At 35.9% G+C, this 22,139-nt stretch overlaps 1 protein-coding gene across 1 annotated transcript; it reads left to right on the top strand.

The window, feature by feature from the left end:
* Positions 1 to 1,390: 1,390 nt before the first annotated feature.
* Positions 1,391 to 21,665, top strand: cdh26.1 (cadherin 26, tandem duplicate 1). The gene is made up of 18 exons (XM_066702520.1): positions 1,391 to 1,615; positions 6,322 to 6,384; positions 7,708 to 7,800; positions 8,121 to 8,291; positions 8,610 to 8,754; positions 9,917 to 10,089; positions 10,275 to 10,403; positions 11,554 to 11,739; positions 13,771 to 14,033; positions 14,433 to 14,575; positions 14,783 to 15,016; positions 15,365 to 15,586; positions 16,448 to 16,572; positions 17,084 to 17,140; positions 17,725 to 17,778; positions 18,019 to 18,093; positions 19,156 to 19,218; positions 20,028 to 21,665. Exons 1-18 carry the CDS (start codon positions 1,580 to 1,582, stop codon positions 20,244 to 20,246), a joined length of 2,451 nt encoding a protein of 816 aa, XP_066558617.1. The 5' UTR covers positions 1,391 to 1,579; the 3' UTR covers positions 20,247 to 21,665.
* Positions 21,666 to 22,139: the final 474 nt, after the last annotated feature.

Raw genomic sequence — 22,139 nt, 5'->3', positions numbered from 1 at the left:
GAGCAGCAGCCTTCACATGAATCCAGTTCACTATGATGTGTATCTTGAATGACATCATCAGAATTATTTCTGAAATAATTCTTAAGGCTGAAAATCATGATTTAGATTTAAATTGAAAAAACAAAATCCATTGCTATCAGGGGAGGTGAGCAGGCAAGAGTCTGCTCCAGGAGAGGTGATGATCAAAAAAGCTTAAGAACCCCTGATCTAAGTGAATCACTTCATACCATTAAAGGTGAGGAACAATACACGAGACATTTTTATTTCTTGCAACCTTTTTCACAGGCAATTGTTAGCCTATTATTATTATTATTATTATTATTATTATTATTATTATTATTTGAAAACATATATACTTGTTTCTTTTATAAAACAGAACAAATTTAAGACCTTTTCTTTTGTATTTGCATGCATTAATATATGGGTGTAATTTAAATACATAACAAAACATTTAAAATTGAAATGTAATAAACAAAAATACAGTTTAAGACAAAGGTATTATTATTATTATTATTATTATTATTATTATTATTATTATTATTAGTAGTAGTAGTAGTAGTAGTAGTAGTAGTATTAACTGACTGTATTCAGGACAAGTTAAAACAAAGAACTTTCATTTCATAAATCGAATATTTTCTCTCTCTTTTTTTTTCAGATCTTAAAAAATTCACCAGACTCAATGCAGGTGTTCAATTGACATCACTTGGTAAAACACCTTTCATTCAGCGCCTAGGATGCATATAATAGCTTTTGTCTAAAACCAACACTTGAACACAGTAATACACTGGCTGCAAAACTAGCTTGCAGTAACTTGCAGTAACTCCTTGCGTCAGGCTCTGAAAGGAAATGTATTTATGTCTGCGTCCATTAATGTATCAATTCTATATTATTTATCACCATTATATAAATATATATTTATACTGACATTATTGTTTTGAAACTCAGAAAATTGCTATTTAAATAAGGGCGAAGAACAGTGTGAATTGTCGAAATAAATACATCATAAACTATAGTATTGATCTATTTTCTTTTTAAATTTAGGACAACCAACACCATTAAGTAGCATCACATTTAATTAAACTAAGTATACTGGTTATTGGTGCATTATTGTAGCATTGGTGTATTCTTAAACAAACCAATACAATACATAGGAAGGAATTCAATATAGGCAGTTTTTTCTTTAATTAAAAAAAATGTGCCTATCAATGTGTTTTGCACAAAGATATAACACATTACTTACACATCACCGTGCGTAAAAAAAAAGCACTTTGCAGAAATTGTGTGGGATTGAACTGGGATATAGCCAATCGCACGCTTTTGCACGCTTGGGATACCCCCCTGTATTCATGCTTGGGAATATTGCGCCTATCTGTCCACGCAGCTGTAGCTTCTGCTTTGATCCCGTAGATCCAGCATAACCGGGCACGCCTGACTTGAACAGTCGAGTGATACTCTGCGTTACAGGGGACTTGTAGCGACCAGGTTTGTCGTTAGTAACACACAGCAGGCGCGTCAAACAGCAGGACGCGGTTCAAGTGACACAACTGCAGCGTTATCGCCCGATATCTGTGACTCGGCGATGGCAAAAATCGTCCCAGTTCTCCTTCTTTTTACTGTAAGTGCTCGACTCCGTGTGTTGTGTGAATGCAATCATTCATTACGAGTTCAAAAGTGAGGCGACTGCTGTAGGACAAGCTTGGCACAGAAAATACATTTGTAATGATTAAGGACGACTTTTGGGACGTTTGTTTGTAATTGTCTTGTTACTTTATTATTATTATTATTATTATTATTATTATTATTATTATTATTATTTATATATGTATGTATGTATGTATGTATTTTTTAGCAGGCGCCCTTATCCAAGGCGACTTACAAAACAAGAGCATTAAAATAGTTCAATAGTCTTCATCGATAATATACACACATATTAATATATTGGTTTAGGGATGTATGTTTGTGTATTACATAAGCTATTTCTACTTAGTCACTGGGCAGTAGAGTATAATGTACAGCTGTGTTAAAAATAAATAAGTAAATTCGATGCTTGTACAGTGTCCAATACTTTAAAGGAAAAGGGTCAGTACGGCAATGTCACATATCCCTAAGACCATTGGTAGAAGTGCCCTGTCTCTTATGAGAAATTACAAATAATTATAGCTCTATACCAGTTCTCCAGCTTTGCCTTTCCATCAAGGGGCTTAGGTGAAAATTCCACATAATACTTTAAACATACTGAGAAGGATTATACACCTACTCATATCTGGATTGCATGCTACTGTAATCACAAGTAAAAGACACAAATGTAATGCAGACACAAAGACAGGCATTTTTGAAATGTATTTGTTATCTAGTCCCCTTTTTGAACTTCGTATCGTATTGATATGTATTTTATAGACTTTAACCAAATACACTGGGCCATGTGAATGAGAATGAATGAGAATGAATGGGACATTAAAATAAGTAATCATAATCCAGGGTGGATAAAAATATTCATAAAACTGCCAGTGAATAACGAACATGTTATTTTTCCAGAATACACACACCTGTATAATTATAGTCCTTTGAGTGGTCACAACTCCAATATATTTGCTCTGAAACAATGTGCATGCTGTTGCTGTTGCAACACTGTGCCATGAATGTGGTATCATTGTTTTCACTCTGCCCACTCTGAAAATCAGGTTCTTTGTCTCTTGATGGTAAAGTATTTGCAATTTGATTGCGTTATGTAACAATGCTGCTCAAAAGCATTATTATGTGACTTACCACTGCCAAAATAGTGTGCAAATGTTTAAAAACAATGTAAATGTTGTGTGTAATTGATTGGGAACAGAAAAACACTACTCTTCAAAGTATTTCTAACTAATAGTGTGATTTATTGTAACAATTGTCAAAATATATCTTTCTCCTCCGCAATTTCTGCATCAACTTAAATGTTCGCACAGTAAACTACATCTGAATCCACAATGTCAATAATTCACATCTGCCTAACGCTGAAGAATAATAAGTTATTTCTCTCTTGATAATGATTTTTATTTTTCTAAATGTGTTTTTCATACTAATAGTACAATACAAATGGGTATTTTCTAATTATTATAATTGTTGTTCCATGTTGTTCCGTTGCTGTAATCGTGTTTTCCTGGGTCCTGTAATGAATTTGATTAATTGTTGTTTCCAATGCAGAATCATGTGACTGCTTGTTTAGATAACATCATGACTATGTCAACTGTATTTCCTTGTTCACCAATTTTAGTGTAGAGATTATTGTTTGTGCCTTAATGATAAAGAGTATAATAATTAGAAAAGGAGTTTGTCATTAAGATAAAACTGGAAGATAAAGTTAGACAGTATCAAAATTAAACAGAAACATAATTTATACCATTACTTATAATTATGGCTAATTAAGAGAGACCATTCATATGAATTAATCGTACAGCTAAAATTCATACCTTAAGCCTAGCAAATGTCTGTGTCTCTGTTGTATTTAATTGTGGATCTTATGGATGAAGAGAAACAGAAACCTTAATTGATTTAATTTTCAGGAAGTCCTAATTACTTAATTGACCCCTTAATTTAACTAATAATTTGCTTACATTTGACTTATTAAATTGTGTAACAGATAGAAAGGTGGTTTCTTAATAATATAGGTTCCTTATACAATTTTATACTTAAAAGCCTTACTGTTTAAAATAATTAAAAGGAAATTAATTGTTCAATTAAGTGTTCAATTAAGTAATTGAGAGCTCGGTTGGCACAAAAATCCCTGCCATAGCAAAAAGAATATCACAAAAACATCTCTATATCTGATTAAGTCACTGTACATTGATACTTATAAAATGTGGCACCTATCTGGTTTCAAAACAGAATTTCAAAATGAACTGAACTGGGAAATCTGGATAAGACATGGATTGTCAGTTGTATGTATGTTTTAGTTTTGTGTGACAGGCTGTAGGAGCCCACGCAATGAAATACGAAGGTGGTTGTTGTCAAATAGATGCTGTAGTAAAACACAAGATACACTGGAAATAGGGAGATGCATATACAGACATCTCTATGTGTATACATGATCATTTGTATCTGTTTAAGGGTATAGTAAAGTTGATGATGCCAGAATAGTTTCAGACTATATGAGGCAAGGCACACAGGCTTGGTAATTTTTGATAATAAGATCTTAAAGGATCCATGATATTATAGCTGAATTAATATATTTGGTGTGTCAGGCACTGTGCATGTGTGTGAAGTCATTTAAAGGAAAATAAAAAGTAACATTGCCTTGTCCTTCCTCTGATATCATTTCAAGACTTGAGATTCACATTGCTCAATTAGCCAATGTGATTAGAATAACAATGTAAGCGGTAAATACAAAGCAGACCTGCTAGAACACAAGGGAGTTCCCTCACCAGCATAGGGGCAAAACAAAGAAGTAGAACATCATCACAACTGGTTTGTATTTGTTTTCCAGTGAAGGTATTGAGGCATTGTACTGACAGATACAAAGGCATGAAAAACTAAAACTATAGGGAAGACGTATGTGTGGTGCTAGTGAAAAATACCCTCTGTCCACCCCACTAAAATTACTGTAAGGTAATTTTTTGTTTACCTACCTTTAAATAAATCAAGAGCTCATTCAAGACATAGAGTGAGAGGAAATGGCACTAGACAACACATATCTTTCATACTTTTCAAACAGTGGAACATGTTTCACCTGAAACTATTTCTAAGAGCAGGTATGCAAATCCAGAATGACTGCTGAAAGTTGGAGTCTGTAATTAAGCTCAGCATTACTGGGGGATGTCTGTCAGGACTGCCCTGTTCTGTTTTCTGTATACCCACCCTGCCCTGGGGCTTATTCATAAAAAGGGCTTCACCTAAACAATTTGCTAATCCTGCAACCTCAGAGACAACAGCAGTCATGCAGAACCCTCAGTAGTGCATTCCCACAATGCACAGCAATTTAGCCCCTCGGCTGGTCTGGGAAAATCATTGTTTTTCATACAATATTATGTTACTTATATACAGTTAATTGCACCAAAAACAAATCTACCGAGTTGGATTTTCAGAATCAATGTTCTAAATAAGGAGTAGTTCATTTTCATTTTCTAATATAGTATCCTTCTGGACTCCATTCATGTGTGTATGTGTAGCTTTGATATGTAAACACACATCAAACAATAAAAAAAAAACTGTAAAATGTATAGTTGCATTTAACAATGACTTAACATTTATTTTTACTCACCTCCCAATCCCCTGGGCTCATTATTTCACAAAATAGTTATATGCAAAAAAGTTTTAAAAATATGCCACTGGGTATTATTGGACTTACATGAGTTTCTTTCATGTTGTTAATGTATTATGTTTTCTGTTCTTATTACACCATATTGAAACTGTACTGAATACACCTCTACCTCAATATAACATGCTCCAAGTGAGCCAAAAACTCATACCACATTACAGGTGAAACCACGTTATATCGGACTCGCTTTGGCCTAGACCGTTTCCATTATTAATAGTCAGAAAACACTTTTATTAGAGCTAACGTCTATGCAGTAAATACATCTGTTCTGCAATGGTTACATTGTATCTATTTTCTTTAATTACAACACTTATTTTATAAGCTTACATAAACATATATTGTATTTATTTATGACACCGGTACCAAACACTGCTAAATGCAACCACGTGGGCTAGGTTTCATCAGACATCAATAATTTGGGTGTGTGTCATGCTTAGGAAAAGCTAAATTCACATATAATATCAGAGAACGCTTTAAATGACACATTCTTTCAAATTGGTGTTATATAAAATAGGAGCAGGGGCCACTTAGCTAACTATTTTATAAGTATATTGTTAAGTACTATAAACTGTTAACTATTAAATACTTTGAAAACATTGGAGATGCAAGTTTTTACTTTTTTAAGTTTTTAAGGTCCAAATGAAGCTAAAAAAGGTAAAGTAATTAACGGATTGAAACTGTCAACATTTTAACTTAATTTAAGACTGGCAGTCATGGTCAGAAGCAATGAAGATTGTAGGAAAAGTGTAGAAATTCTGTAAACGTTTACTCTATAACCTTTGTTGTTTTGACTGTTGAAACCATTTTGTCTTTGTCATTTTATCATATCTCGTTATATAGAGGTATATATAAAGATATCTACAGAGTTTTAACATTCTATAACTTTAATGTAACCCTGCCTCCTACCAAATAGCTATAGCCTAATGAATGAGGTATACATTAAGACATTTGTATTTACAAGAAATATGAATCCTGCTATATGGTATGTAAACAATAATAATTGTTTTTGTTTGTTTTCCTTTTGTAAGCTTGCATCAGTCTTTGCAGAGGGTGACTGGCCTTCGTCTGCTGAGTTGAACAGGGAAAAGAGGGTAAGAACTTCAAACAATTTTCTATATTTCCAGAATAAGACTAAGGCGTAGACCAAATCAAAACCTCAATCTAGCCCCAGTTTTCCAATCACAAGCTAGTACCCTATTGCTTTCTTATTTATAAATAGTAGAAAGTAGATTCAGAGATGCAGATAGGTCCAAGTTTTGAATTGCCCTTGGCCTAATTTTTATATCTATATATATATATATATATACTGTTTCCCATACTATAACCAATAGCTTTGTTTGGTTAGATTTTGAATTTACCTTTCAGTCTTAAACATGCACAAAAAATAGTTAAAGCAATGACTTTCAAAAGGGAACATAAATTATAGTTTGGTTGCAAATAGATTCTAAAACATCATGTGGGTTACTTTGAATTAACTTAATTTGTGTTAACAAAGAGTGAACTAACTAAATGTTCCCTGTAGTCATAAAGTATGAGTATGCTCTGAAGAAATTATGATTCTTACTCTGACACTAGTGAGAAAACCCTGAAGCCCTTGTACAGTTGGTGCTGCAAGGAATAATGAATCAGTTCTTAGAATAACTTCCCTTCAGGTGGTTAATGGGAAGGATACATAATTGTAATTATTATAAGTAAGGATGTCTACTAATAAAATAAAAATGTTAGCAATTATGGAAAGAGATCAGCATCAGAGTTTACAAACCTGGATTAAAGACCAAACACACATCATGTTTATAAACTGAAAAAACACTTTTATAACACTGTAACACTGTATAACACTTTTGAGTTAGTGGGGTGCCTAAAATGTATTCTTCATTTGGGAGTCTCCGTGTCTGTTGTCGTTAACACAGCAACTGAAATGTGTAATCACTTGTGCTCATACCTCTGCAGTGCAGCTTAAATTTTCCCTGAGAGCACAAGCTGACCAAATTTCACAACCTATTACTTGTTTTTCATTTGATATGTGCGTTTACTAGGGTCGCCAACTCTCCAGGAATGAAATATGAATCTCCAGAGCACTCCCAGGAGAATTCATCTCCAAAAAAATGTCTGTTGTACAGGGATTTATAGTGATGCTGTTACAAGCTTCTGTGCGGTTTTATAGGTGTTTGGAAATGAATCATTACTTTGCCTTTGTCCTTTCTGGCCACTTGATAAAACACAGAAGAAGTTAGCATGTTGGCACAGCCATAGCAATGACTTTTCCCATACACATCCTGTTATTTTAATGAATACTGTTTATTCTGTAGTTCGTGTGAGCAAAACATTTGAGGACAGCTCCTGGTTTCTGTCCCACTGTCTGATTTATCCCTAATGCTGCTTACTGTTTCTCCTCATTGTTTTTGCATTGAAAGGAGCTGCTGAGACGTAGCAAGAGACGGTGGGTGCTGACCACCATAGAACTGACCGAAGGAGACACAGGCAAATTTCCTAAGTGTGTTTCAAGAGTAAGCACAAGATTTGTTTGTTTCATCTCCCTTTTTTCAGTCTTTTTTTTTTACATTTTCAGGAACAGTGTGAGAATGCAGTCGAAAGGAAACACCAAGCCCAAGATCCACATGACAGGAAATCAAAGCAAATTATGCAATTAGACATTTTAAACAATTATAACAGAGGCCAGTGCGCACACACCAGCAAGAGATATGTAATTCAAAATAAAATAACATTAATTGTATTTATAATTGTCAAAACTTAGTTTTACTGAACCTCCATCTGATTTTATTGTTAAATGTCAGGGCCTGCTAACAACCCTTTTTCTTTTTAACAGCTTTTTAATGACAAGGAAAGCTACTGCATTGAGAAAAATCTTAAGTGTCGATACACTATCTCTGGTGAAGGGGTGAATGAGTTTCCAAGAGGCATATTTTTTGTGAATGAAACCGATGGCAGAGTGTATGTGACTAAATCTTTAGATCGAGAGGAGCGAGAGACGTATCACGTGAGTATTTCTGGAGGTCTAGTTGCATTGTCTTGCACTAACAACAAATGAATTGTGAGTTACTAGCAAATTTCTTATTTTTAAGACTGGACTGCGTCATATGCCTACTGTGATTATTTATATACCAGTTGTATATCTTATGTATGTTCCTAAAAGTGAATTGAATTAATAAAATCATGAAATGTATTTTAAATAAATCCAATTATTCTATTTGTAATCACTTTTAATCAACAGTGATTGAAAATGAACAGTTCAGAATGTATGTACAGATTCCGTTAAACTGTAATTGGAATGTTTTTTCATTGTGTTTTTTAACAGATCAATTTTAATATTTATGATATCACCAACAACCGGATGGATGACCAATTATCTTTTGATGTTGAGGTCAAGGATCTGAATGACAATGCACCTAAGTTCATATTACCTGTCCAAAATGTCTCAATGAAAGAGATTGAGGGCCAAGGTGAGAGAAATGGATTTGATTTGAAAGGAAACGTTTGATCTCAGTGACAAAACAACATTCCTCTCTTTCCTTCCCTTAATATAAATGCTCCAGTTTCTGGTCTCTCCCTGTGTTTTCCCTCCCCCTCTCCGTTCCTCTTCTATAACTGCATTTTTCTGGCTTTCCCTCAGGCGTCTGTCTGCCCAATCTCACTTTTTCTTCTCCATTAGCCCGCAGTAGTTCAGTGAGTTACAATGCTTTTCAGTGCCTGTTACAGACTAAGCTTCTGTATACCTTGCTGTAATTCTTTGTATCTGGGGCTGTCCAAGAAATTGCTTTTTGATGCAGTTGGTGCAAAATGCAGCGGCCAGACTGTTGACTAGCACAAATAAATGTTCCAGCATCACTCCGGTGCTGGCTCCTTTGCACTGGCTTCCTGTTGATTTTAGAGTTCAATATAAGGTTCTGCTAATGGTGTTTAAAGGCTTACATGGACTTGCTCCAGTTTATATTTCCAGACTGTTGCAGAGTCATCAAGTTGCTAGATCCTTAAGATCGTCACAGTCTCCTTTTAAATGTCCCTAAATCCAGATTATAAACCAAAGGAGATCGTGCTTTCTCTGTGGCAGTGCCTCGCCTTTGGAATAGCCTCCCACTACAAATTAGAGCATCTGACTCGATTGAAAGTTTTAAATCTATATTGAAGACGCATCTCTACTCCTTTGCATATGAGTGTTCTCAGATGCATGGAGTTTCCATTGTGTTGCATCAGATGAGTTCTGTGTTCTGTTTATTTGTGGTTATGTGTTTTGGGGTTCTGGGGATGTACAGCACTTTGGTCAACTTGTGTTGCTTTTAAATGTGCTATAAAAATAAATGTTGATTGATTGATTGATTCAGTACTGTGTAGAAAATGTATGTACTGATTTTGTTGTCCTTGTCATATTATGTATATGTAAAACATGTTTTCTTTGTTAATGATAAACCGTACTTGTAACACAGCTGAAGCTTGTGGATTCAAAACATGTTTGAGCCTGTTAAAGCACCAAAACTGAATAATGTTAGCCCAGTAGTGTTCAGCCTTAAAATTCACCTTTGTTTATATTTTATTTTTTCAAATTAACAAGAGCATTGTAAAGGGTACCAAGAGTGTCATGCATGTCTCTATCTCTTTCCTTCTAAGGTAAACTACCAATCACGGTGGACGCAAGAGATGAAGACAAAATATACACTGACAATTCCAGAATAAAATTAACGGTCCTTTCTCAGACGCCTGCCTTTCCATTAATTCAGTTAAAAGAAATAGAAGGCACAAATGTAGCCAGGCTGACCACCAACGGTTGCTTTGATTATAAGGTGAGTCCTGATATTTTAAGTAGATGTTTTTTGCAGGTTTAACTGGAGTTAGAACTGGTAGTTTGAGTGATTGGGGTTCCAGCAATGGGAGGTGATACAACATCAATGTTCAGCATTTGTAATGAATCCCTGTTGTCACCAGAGCCATGTTGTTTAACGTGTGTCCGTTGTCCCTTGCCTTGCAGAAAGACAAATACTACAAGGTTCTCATCATGGCAACAGACCATGGAACACCCCAGCTTTCCTCTACGGCTGTAATCCATATTAATATTCAGGATTCAAACAATAACGCTCCAGTATTTACCAAGGAACAAGTAAGATTGTTGATTTTTAATGTTTTATTTGTTTTACTTCATCACACTCTTTTTGCCATGTGGTGAGTTAATAATAATAATAATTACATCATACGTAATGTGTGATGAATGTGTAGATTTAAAGGCAAACAAAAACCTGTGCAATATAGATCAGGTTAGAAGTTTATGTATTCTTAGAAATATATATACATATATACATATATACGTATATATGTGCATTTCCCATGGATAATTTGTGCATCTTCCAGTAGATGTGGACAGAGACGCACATTTGAACAGCGGTAGGTCAGGTGCGCTTAGTACGGTTGCGATCCAGATCAGGTGCACTCAAGACCTCAATAATTACGCGATGTTCGTGTTTTATTTCAAGCATTAGCCTATGTAGTCTGATTTTGTCTTTATTCTACATGTATCAATGCTATAAATATATAATTCACATGCAAGTGCAGTTTGGTGATTTGCATTTGGTCAGATAGATCTGTAGCGTATATGGAAATTCAGCCTACAAGCGATAATGAGCATTTCAGTAGACATATCTAATGTGTGATACAGTTAGGGTAACTATTTTCATTTTAATGATTATTTTCTGCATAATGACCCTAATTTCAGAGCAGTGTGATTGCGTGCAGCTAATATGGATCACAACTGTATTTGTATTCATGATGTAGTTGTTGTTGAATTGTACTAACCAACTGTGGGACCTCCAAGAGACAGGTGTATTTAACCTAAATCATGTGACACACCTTAATTGCACAGAGATGGACTCCATTCAACTAATTATGTGACTTCTAAAAACTATGGTTTTAACCACAGCTCAATAGGTATTCAAGTATTTTCTGTTTTGTATTTGTAATTAATTTAGAACAATTTGCAGATTATATTTTTCACTTTGTCATTATAGACATTTTCTGTGTTGATCAGTGGCAAAAACTCCTGATTAAATCCATTCTGATTTAATGTTGTAACACAATGAAATGTGGAAAAGTCCAAGGGGGGTGAATACTACCCCCCTTGTATATATACACACACACACACACACACACACACACACACACACACACTTAAAACATATGTGCATTGTCATTCTCATAATTAATAATCAAATAATAAGGTGTAACAACTACGGCAAAATCCTGTTCATTTCTTCAAGTATCAGGCTGAAGTTGATGAGATTGTGTCCGATGTGGTCATCCTGAAGATGGCTGTGAACGATGCCGACACGCCGCACACCCCTGCGTGGAACGCTGTGTACAAAATCCTTCAAGGCAATGAGGAGGGCAATTACCAAATCGAGACGGACCCAAACACCAATGAGGGAATCCTGAAAGTCATCAAGGTGGGTCGACTTTTGTCATGACCTGTTCAGCTGGACTGTGTTTTTCAGCATTGTCTTTCAGATCTGTATATACTTTTTATCGTTAGTCATCACCAGTTAAGAGGTCTCTATCAATGTTTATTATTAGATTTAGGCTGGGATTAAATTAGTTTGACCCACCTGCTAATAGAAAACTAGAGAACTGTACTCAGTTGCAGCTTCATTTTTAGTTGGATGCCACTTTCTTCTAATCATAAATGTTACCGCTATGATGAACAGGTTTGTAGTTTTTTATTAGCGGGTGGGTCAAAGTTTTGATTTAATCCAGCCCCTAACCTCAATAGCTACTGAAAGTACTTTATCCTAGTGTTATAAAGAGTGGACTAAAACCCAAAAGAAAAGCCATTACTTCAGCCATCACATTAAACAGCAGACCCATTTCAAGTGACATATTTAATGTATAGACAGTGAGGGAAAAAAGTTTTTGATCCCCTGCTGATTTATAATAATTAATATAATTTTAATGGTAGGTGTATTTTAACAGTGAGAGACAGAATAACAACAAAAAAATCCAGAAAAACGCATTTCAAAAAAGTTATAAATTGATTTGCATGTTAATGAGGGAAATAAGTACTTGACCCCTTCGACTTAGTACTTGGTGGCAAAACCCTTGTTGGCAATCACAGAGGTCAGACGTTTCTTGTAGTTGGCCACCAGGTTTGCACACATCTCAGGAGGGATTTTGTCCCACTCCTCTTTGCAGATCCTCTCCAAGTCATTAAGGTTGCGAGGCTGACGTTTGGCAGCTCGAACCTTCAGCTCCCTTCACAGATTTTCTATGGGATTAAGGTCTGGAGACTGGCTAGGCCACTCCAGGACCTTAATGTGCTTCTTCTTGACCCACTCCTTTGTTGCCTTGGCTGTGTGTTTTGGGTCATTGTCATGCTGGAATACCCATCCACGACCCATTTTCAATGCCCTGGCTGAGGGAAGGAGGTTCTCACCCAAGATTTGACGGTACATGGCCCTGTCCATCATCCCTTTGATGCGGTGCAGTTGTCTTGTCCCCTTAGCAGAAAAACACCCCCAAAGCATAATGTTTCCACCTCCATGTTTGACGGTGGGGATGGTGTTCTTGGGGTCATTCCTCCTCCTCCAAACATGGTGAGTTGAGTTGATGCCAAAGAGCTCGATTTTGGTCTCATTTGACCACAACACTTTCACCCAGTTCTCCTCTGAATCATTCAGATGTTCATTGGCAAACTTCAGACGGGCCTGTACATGTGCTTTCTTGAGCAGGGGGACCTTGCGGGCGCTGCAGGATTTCAGTCCTTCACGGCGTAGTGTGTTACCAATTGTTTCCTTGGTGACTATGGTCCCAGCTGCCTTGAGATCATTAACAAGATCCTCCCGTGTAGTTCTGGGCTGATTCCTCACCGTTCTCATGATCATTGAAACTCCACGAGGTGAGATCTTGCATGGAGCCCCAGACCGAGGGAGACTGACAGTTATTTTGTGTTTCTTCCATTTGCCAATAATCGCACCAACTGTTGTCACCTTCTCACCAAGCTGCTTGGCGATGGTCTTGTAGCCCATCCTTGGACAGCTCTTTGGTCTTGGCCATGGTGGAGAGTTTGGAATCTGATTGATTGATTGCTTCTGTGGACAGGTGTCTTTTATACAGGTAACAAGCTGAGATTAGGAGCACTCCCTTTAAGAGAGTGCTCCTAATCTCAGCTCGTTACCTGTATAAAAGACACCTGGGAGCCAGAAATCTTGCTGATTGATAGGGGATCAAATACTTATTTCCCTCATTAACATGCAAATCAATTTGGATTTTTTTGTTGTTATTTTGTCTCTCACTGTTAAAATACACCTACCATTAAAATTATAGACTGATTATTTCTTTGTCAGTGGGGAAACGTACAAAATCAGCAGGGGATCAAATACTTTTTTCCCTCACTGTATGGTTACAGATGAAACAAATAACACAAAGGGAAGTATGTTTGTCAGTATTGTTGATGACCCATTTCTATTACTTTCTGCTTTCAGGGTAAAGATTACGAGAAGAATGCTCTGAATAATTTGTTGATAGCAGTGGAAAACGAAGAGCCTTTTGCGGTATGTGGAGGTACCTCAAAAAGTGAGGCTGGGAGAAGCACTGTGGCTGTGGCCGTGATGGTGAGGAATCTCAATGACCCCCCCTTTTTCAAATCCTCGGTCATGTCTGTACATCACATTGAGGAGAGCGAGACTAGGAAAATACTGGGAAAGGTTGAAGCCAACGATGATGAAACACCACCAAACATGATGAGGTGGGGAGAACCTTTTAAGTTAAATTAATATTGATATGCTTTCTTTCATTGACATTTTAATAACATGTATTACTACATTACATAAGACGTACATTGAGAGATTGTTTTGAAAAGTTTTGCTTTTGTATTTTCTTGAACATGTCGGACAAATGCAGTGAATGTAAATTTTAGTTGTTTAAAGTATACCTTAAAGGGCTTATGGATTCCCCCTCCTAATAAAGATGAAAAACATATGTGTCACCATTTCAACAAATGAAAAGTACATGAGCAGAATAGTACAAGAATACAGATAGTACTGAATGGAGGAGTTAGTAATGATTTAATGACATCAGATATAAGGACTATGGAAATCCAACTGTCTGATTGAACTGTCAACATTTCTTTCTTTTGAATGAGAAGGTATAAATTGGCTGAGGATCCGGCCAACTGGGTGTCTGTTAACGAACAGACTGGTGAAATTACAGCTGTCAAAAAGATGGACAGAGAATCACCCTATGTCAACAACAGTATCTACACTGTTGTTATACATGGAATTGATAATGGTAAGTTTGAGTTACTGACATGCATCCTTTTAGTTGATACATTATATGCCATATTACAATTATGTATTAATCAATAGGCATTTCTTTGGAGGTCTGCAAACAGAAAATATTTGGTCCCACACTGCCTGTAAGGAGCAATAATTGTGAAATACACATTTATTTTTGTTTGCTTTGCTTTGCTCAGTATTTCCTATCTGTTTGGTCTAGGAAAACCTCCTCTGACAGCCACAGGCACTGTGAATATCCACCTGGCAGACATCAATGACCACACACCCTACCTCTCTTCAAAAAACCTGCACCTGTGTACTGACTCTGATGACAATTCGGTGATTGTGGTGGCCAAGGACCAAGACATAGAGCCCTATGCAGGCCCATTCACCTTCGAACTGCTTGACAAGGGCAAAGGCGTGCAGGAGAACTGGAAACTGGGGCCCTCAAATGGTGAAGATGCATGCAGACACAAAACTGTACCTGAAGTTGTCCAATTTATGACATTACGGGGAACTGTCACAAATACGGTTTCCAATTAACTGGTTAAGGAAAAGTCTCTAAATATGCAGTAGAGTTGTTTTTTCCCTTTTATTAAATTGTGAATTATTTAAATGTAAATTATCTGGTTCAAGCCATCGCTTTAAACCTCATGGATTCAAATATCATTGATGAGATTCTGTCACAATATCAATCGCTTTCAATGATAATTTATAATGTAAATGTAGACTGCTAATGTAAATTGTGAAGCTTTTCCCCTGTATTTTCCCAAAAACCTGTGTTTTCTTTATCCCATTGCAGAGAATGGAGTTACTCTGGTACGTCTAAAACAATTGGCAAATGGCATCTACACCGTGCCATTGAGAATCGAGGACAAACAGGGTTTGGTGATAGAGGAGGATTTATATGTACAGCTATGTGATTGTGGGAAAGAGAAGGTGTGCAAAGCCCTGAAGCGTCAGACCTCTGGTTTAGGTGGAGCAGCCATTGGGCTGGTGATAGCTGGTGTGCTCCTCTTTATCCGTAAGTAACTCTACACTGAGTAAGGAAAAAGGGGTTCTCCCTGATCTTGTGGTTCTTTATCATATTTCCTCATATGTGTTGTTGGGAATAAATTACACATTTGTTTGTTGACAACATAATTGACGATAATATTTATGGCAAATCTCAACTGAATCGAAAGGGCTGTACAGTCTGTAATATTCAAATTTGTGTTTTCCACATGTCCCATCTCTTAAAAGGCAAAGATCAAAAACACCCCCACTGCCTGTGTGAGATCATAGGATTGCATTTCTGCCAGCTTTTAGATTGAACAACTCTGTGTTATTTTATAGTTGACTTGATCTCTGATGAGTGCTAAGCAAGCTCTGTAGGGCACTTCACTATAATAGAGATCTTGGTTGTGCAAGAATGTTGTGGACTACATCCTCTCATCTGTTGTGACATGTCTTCAGGAAACTAACTGTTCAGATTGAATAATGGGAATATGAGAATAGGACTTTGTGGCAACACGGAGAAAACGGGGGGTGTTGTGAAGACCTAATAACCTAATACAATGGCAGGTTACTTTCAAGAGAAAAGAACATTGCAAATAAAATATTTAAATAAGACAATCATAGGTTTAAGTAAAAATTGAAAAAGTAAATTAACAATATGAAGAAAATACTACATTTATGCATGCAAAATCATACAATTGTGCTTGATCTTTATTGAGGGTCCAGGGATGGGCCCATGAAATGTGTAGAAAACTACAACCGCACACAACTTAGCTGCCGATATTGAACGTGTTTGCTGAGTTGAGAAAAATAATACAGGGTTGAACATTAAATCATATTAACAGTAAAGGTGTTTTTTTGAAAATGAATCTTCTCTGCTGTATTGCAGTTCTTCTGGCTTTGTGCTTGATGTGCGAGTGCAAGGAGAAGTTTTATCCCATACAAATCGATCCCAGGGGGGAAGGGAATCAAACGCTCATCAAGTATAACGAAGAGGGAGGAACATTCTGTCAGGTGAAAAGCATAAATCATATCCATTTAAAAATAACAGGACTGGCATACTCTGGCATTGTGGATGATCTGGAAAAGAAAATGTTATTTTATATTTAACACTCTCTGTAACTTATTTATGGTCATAGTAGCTGGGATATTTAAAGAAATTATAACATACAGCACAGCAGATGGGAATACAAGACAATAAAATCAAAAAAATGCAGTCATAAAAATACATTTAGTTGAAAGTGTGTATACATTTAATCTGAATCAATGTTATCTGGTGATTCATTTAATTTAAACAAAAATAGGCTATATATTTTCAATTGAACTCTTAATCAGCCTAGAGATAATTGTAAAGATTCTAACCGACTGAACTCGGTTAAGATTGGAGGTGTTGAGACTTTTGACTGTCCCTCCACAATCAGTGTAGTGGAGGTTAAAGTTCTCCGATAATAAAGACATTAGTCATTTGTGCTTCTCTCGTCTTTCAGCTACTCCTGAAGTAACAATAACTTTTCAATCTCTTTAGGCTGGTCAGACTGCTCTTTTCACCCCTGTAATCGTACCGCAGCACTCAGCAAATCCAGTAAGGACACAAAGACACAACTCATCTACTTAATATGACAATTTATGTAAAGCGTTGATTACATGTTCAAATATATTTGTTTTGTGGTGTGTATTTGGCAATGAAGCAGCTTCAGGGAAAGTATAAGTTCCTTTATTAGCACGTAGAATTGCAGTATTGTCTCATCACGCCATTACTAACTCCCCGGCTTGCCGGAACTAACCAGCTTCGTGCTAACTCGGCTCCAGAGTACATAGTGTGCCTTCTAGCATCTTGGATGAGTATCATAACAATATCTATGCTTTCAAACCCGGACACAAGTAAACACAAGTGAATTGTATTTCAAAACCAAATTATATTATTGCTTGGACTTTTGGGGGAAAAAATATTTTTGCAAGGTGGACAGGCAAAATGTAATATATCAAGAGTGAAGCAATGTATTTGAGAACTTCAGAACAGTTTGGTGTATTCTTTGTAAATGCTTTTTGTGTGTGAATCATAGATGGGATTGTGTTATGTTATGAAAGTCATTTCAAACCTTGTTTTTTTTCTTTCTTTCTTTCTTTTCTTATGAATACTCTTTTGATGCATCTTTCTCCTATCAGGTCAGTTCTCTTCCTCCCTGGTCTGGGTTTCGGACTGATGAATATGATAGTTTGGTAAGTGAGAAGGTGGTACTAGCACTATTGGCAACAAAGCCCAGTTTCTTTTTAAAATCATCTCTTCTTGAAGTATAAATCATAAATCTGCTAGGGCTTCAATTTTGCATCAAAAAGGATATATGTTATAGATACCTGTATCTGTAATTAATTACTTGTAACAAGGACAGTTAGGAACAGACACAGAGTACAATACGATGATGGAGTTTTTTGTTATAGTAATGGACATCTGTTTTTCAGGGCACAATTGGACACACAATGTCTCCCTTACAATCTCATCAAAGCATGTGGAGCAGCCACACACATACAAAAGAAGTGAGTACTGCATTCCCCTACAAACAATGTGTTTGTCAGAAGAGAGAGGAAGGTTTTGAATTTTTGTTTGAAGATTCTAAACATAATTTGGTTATTATGTTAATCAATTGTGATCTCCGTATTGACTGTAGATATGGATGTTTAATAAATATTTTATGATTGTTAGTGTGGCGGTCCTTAAAGCAATTATGTCAAAATGTTTGAACTGTGTATATCATGTGATATACTGTATGTTAAAATATGATATTGGGTTCCAAAACTGTGACATCACTTCTTTATTTCACTCTGGTACAATCAAACCACATTACATTTTGTATGTACGAGCCTGTAGTATATATCAAGAGAGCACAGGGTGTCCCGCAGAAATGTGCATAGTCGAGGTGGTCTGATACTTGGGGGGGATGGGTGTATTATAAGCAGACAACAAATACATTTCTAAATGTAGAATATCATTGAAAATACAACTACTCACAACTACTAATGGCGAGTTTATTTTGTGTACGAGGCTGAGAATTAACAGCCATTTAATTCTTCAGTACGCCTTCTGTTGGTGGAACAAAACATTCGTAACATACCAGGACAAGAGTAATGAACGTTATCAGTATGTGTATGCAAATTTTTGATGATTCCGATTAATTCATTGGCCATTCTTCAACTATATATTCAGTCTTCTGTATGTTATTAACACTGTACATTTTCTCAAATAATCATAGTCAGGAATGTCACAGTTTACTGCCTTATTTTCATACTTCATTTCAAACATTTTCTATCATAGTTTATGAATAGAATTGAATAAAAACACAAAATGTTCTGAGGTATGTCTGATATTCATATGTTACCTAGAGAGACAAAATTATGTAGTCCTCACCTGCACCTGGGCTGTAATAACAGGGGTCAAAATTATCATATGCAAAGTACCCTCAGTATCATATTTTATAGCTATATTTAGTGATTAAAAAAATCTTTACATCCCATTGATATGTAGAGAAAGAAATGTATATTTCCATAAATTATATGTCTGTTTAATGTATTAATTAATGTATATATTATTGTTATTTTCAGGGGACTATGAAATACTACAGATCGAAGAGCATGAGAACAGCTATGGAGCGGGAGTTAACCATGGCAAGAAACCTCTTCCAATTTTAATTACAAATGTGTTATACTGGGAACATATTGTTTGAGCTAGCAGTCATATATTTTGAATCCATTATTATATGTCCAGATTGCTGGTATCTGGACAAAGAAAAATGACATGCTTACTTACAGTCCATATTTGAGAACAAGTAGTCAATCTCAAATCCTCTTGTACGGAATCGGTTAAATATGTGGTTTTAGGATAAATACTCCAAAAGGTCCTAAATGTTCAAACCCTTTACCAAGCTTTCAAAGTGTGTATCCATTTCAACTTTCCAAATAGTCTATAGCTATGGCTGATATTAAAAATCGCTAGTTGAATTTAAAGCAAGCATAAAGAGGTATGTTTATGTGTAAGGACATCTATTTCTGAATATAAAGAATGAGGTGCATTACACTGCAAAAAAATGCATGAAGCATCTTTAGTCATTCTAAGGTAAGTGATATAGCTAGTTGTGTAAATTGTAGGACTCCGTGTTCGGGTGTCTTAGAAGCATGTACTTTCACCCACATGTGTCCCGTCAATCTTTACAAACTGGCCATTAAATGTATATTAGTATGTAGTCGAGAGGTTTTACAGAGCGATGAGGTAAAGAGTTGATAATCAGACAAGGAATTGAATCTTGAAAAATTTAACTGCAGGAATTACTGTACTGGCACCTGCACTCAGTCAGACACACTGCATTGTTGCAGTTGTTTTCAGCAGCAAACAAGACCAAATTACTCTTATCTGGAGCTCCATTTCCAGTTCTGTGAATGTATTGGCTGAACCCTGTCTCTTTTTTCCGGGTCCCCAGAGGCTATGCAATTTGGCCGAGAAAGAGATTGACTACCAAGGATACGGGCCACGCATCTACACCTATGAGGGCCAAGGCAGTCAGCCCCACTCCCTCGATCAGCTCTCCATGTTCAACAGCAACCACAGTCTGCATTTCATGGCAGACTTAGACTCAAAGTTCAACACGCTGGGTGAGATATGCCAACAAACCATGCAGGAGAAAGGCTTGAAGTTGTAAAGAGCATTTCATGAACCAAGTTTTTGTCTGGAAAGTGACTCAAAGTGCCCACGAAGCTACTCAAATAAATGCTTCCTTTATATGATGGAAACCTAGTCAAGAAAAATAATGTACTTGACTAATACTGGTTAAAATATAGCCAGGTCTGATCGTTAACAATTACTGTCATTCTGGTTTGATGTTTGCAGCCTAAGGAGGTGCAGTGACACAGAAGACAAACAATACTGTAACTGTTAGGAATGTAGGGGTTTTTTAAGAGATTATTTCCCATACATTTTACTTATTATTAATAGGTGGAGTGACATTTTTACAATTGTTCCAAGCCCATTTTGCCTGAAGGCCTGATTCATTAAATACATTGTGTTTGTATTGATAATATGCAAATTTAAAGAACATGCTAGTTAATTTGCTGCACCTTAACTGAATACATTCCAGCGCACTGGATTTATGAAACTTTTTCAATTTCCCAGTAATATATAAAGGAATTGTATATTTGATCAAATACCCTACTTTTATAATATAATTCATAGGAGGTTATCAGTTTTTGATTAAACTAATAAGATTATTTAGGTATAGGATGTAGGGAGTTTTCTTGTTTCCTGCTCAGAATCTTTATCCAGAAATGAAAGGACGGCCTCCTTTTCTGAATGTCTGTATGATATGGGATTTGGTTCATTAGTTTGTTTAAAATACATGTCTTGGAAGAGTAGACATAATTATGAATACTTTCACATTTGATGGAAGTTGGTGGTGGCATTTCCTGATATACATATATATTTTTTTCTTTAATACATCTTAAAAACATTTCAGAATGTATAAGTGCAGTAACTCAAAATAGTTGTAGAGGGACCTAAAATGTTATAGTAACAACAACAGGGCATGCTGTATACATATTAGGGTTAAGTATTCATAAAGTGTTGGGTGTGTATTAAAAAAAAAAAAACATGTTGCTTTTATTGAGAAAAATAAAATTGTTTGATTTGTTTTCTTTTGATTTGTCTTTTAAATTACATTCTTTGACTTCGACTTTGTATTGTTTGTATTAATACTTTGTCCCACTGCTTAAGAGTGGTCAGCACGGTATTAAACCTGCCACGTGCTGCTATATTCCTGTATTTGTTGTGTTTCCTTCATTTCATTGAATTGCAGTTTCACAGATATCAGTTTACTTCTTGCTTTACAACAGCAGCCAGATACAGTAAGCTATTTTGTTTTGTAGTTGAACTGTAATGGGTACCTAGACATTTCTTTAAAATTATTTTTTAAAATGGGGTTGTTTAAAATGGGGATGTACCTAGAACAACATGGGGGAGAAACTGCTGTAAGAAATACTATTTTTTGTTATCTTGTTTTATGTTTATGTTGGTTTGTTGCAAAACCATATTTGTGTATTTTGAAAATAAAGCTCTGTGCACTATACAGGTCTTCAGCAGTGTACTTTTTTCCAGGTTATAATTTTTGGAGTGAGAGTTAAAAATTGCCTGGTTAGAGTTCACCCTAAAAGTAATTTCAACATCCTACCCTCATCATGACTGAAAAGGAAAGGAATATATCTTCTCATTGATCTGTCATAGTACTCAGTCCATGGAATAGAATGTACAAATACCCAGAGCTGTTCGTCATATTGACCTAAATGTATATTACATTTTATATTAGGGGCCTAAATATCAATCTAAATATATGGGAAATTAGAATCATGGACTAACTTACATTAAAAAAAAATATTTGACCTCCAAAACCTTCACAGGTTTGTCTAAGAAATAAATAAATCAAAATCCATTTGTGAGATTTGTGCGTTTATTTCACCCTTCAGATGTTAGTCCATAGGCTGTTTAGGTTTGTTTCCATAATCAGGGGTCCAAAAACTAACACTTGTAAAATATTCTATTCATA

This window comes from Amia ocellicauda, chromosome 4 (genome assembly GCF_036373705.1).
Source record: "Amia ocellicauda isolate fAmiCal2 chromosome 4, fAmiCal2.hap1, whole genome shotgun sequence".
NCBI lineage: Eukaryota > Metazoa > Chordata > Actinopteri > Amiiformes > Amiidae > Amia > Amia ocellicauda.
This window is presented reverse-complemented; position numbering and strand designations above follow the sequence as displayed.

What these genes read in the sequence shown, in the direction of transcription:
- cdh26.1 (XM_066702520.1), top strand. Translation starts at nt 1,580, where the DNA reads ATGGCAAAAATCGTCCCAGTTCTCCTTCTTTTTACT. An exon ending in AGGAGCGAGAGACGTATCAC is followed by an intron (nt 8,292 to 8,609) that starts GTGAGTATTTCT and finishes GTTTTTTAACAG; the next exon opens with ATCAATTTTAATATTTATGA. An exon ending in CTGATGAATATGATAGTTTG is followed by an intron (nt 17,779 to 18,018) that starts GTAAGTGAGAAG and finishes TCTGTTTTTCAG; the next exon opens with GGCACAATTGGACACACAAT.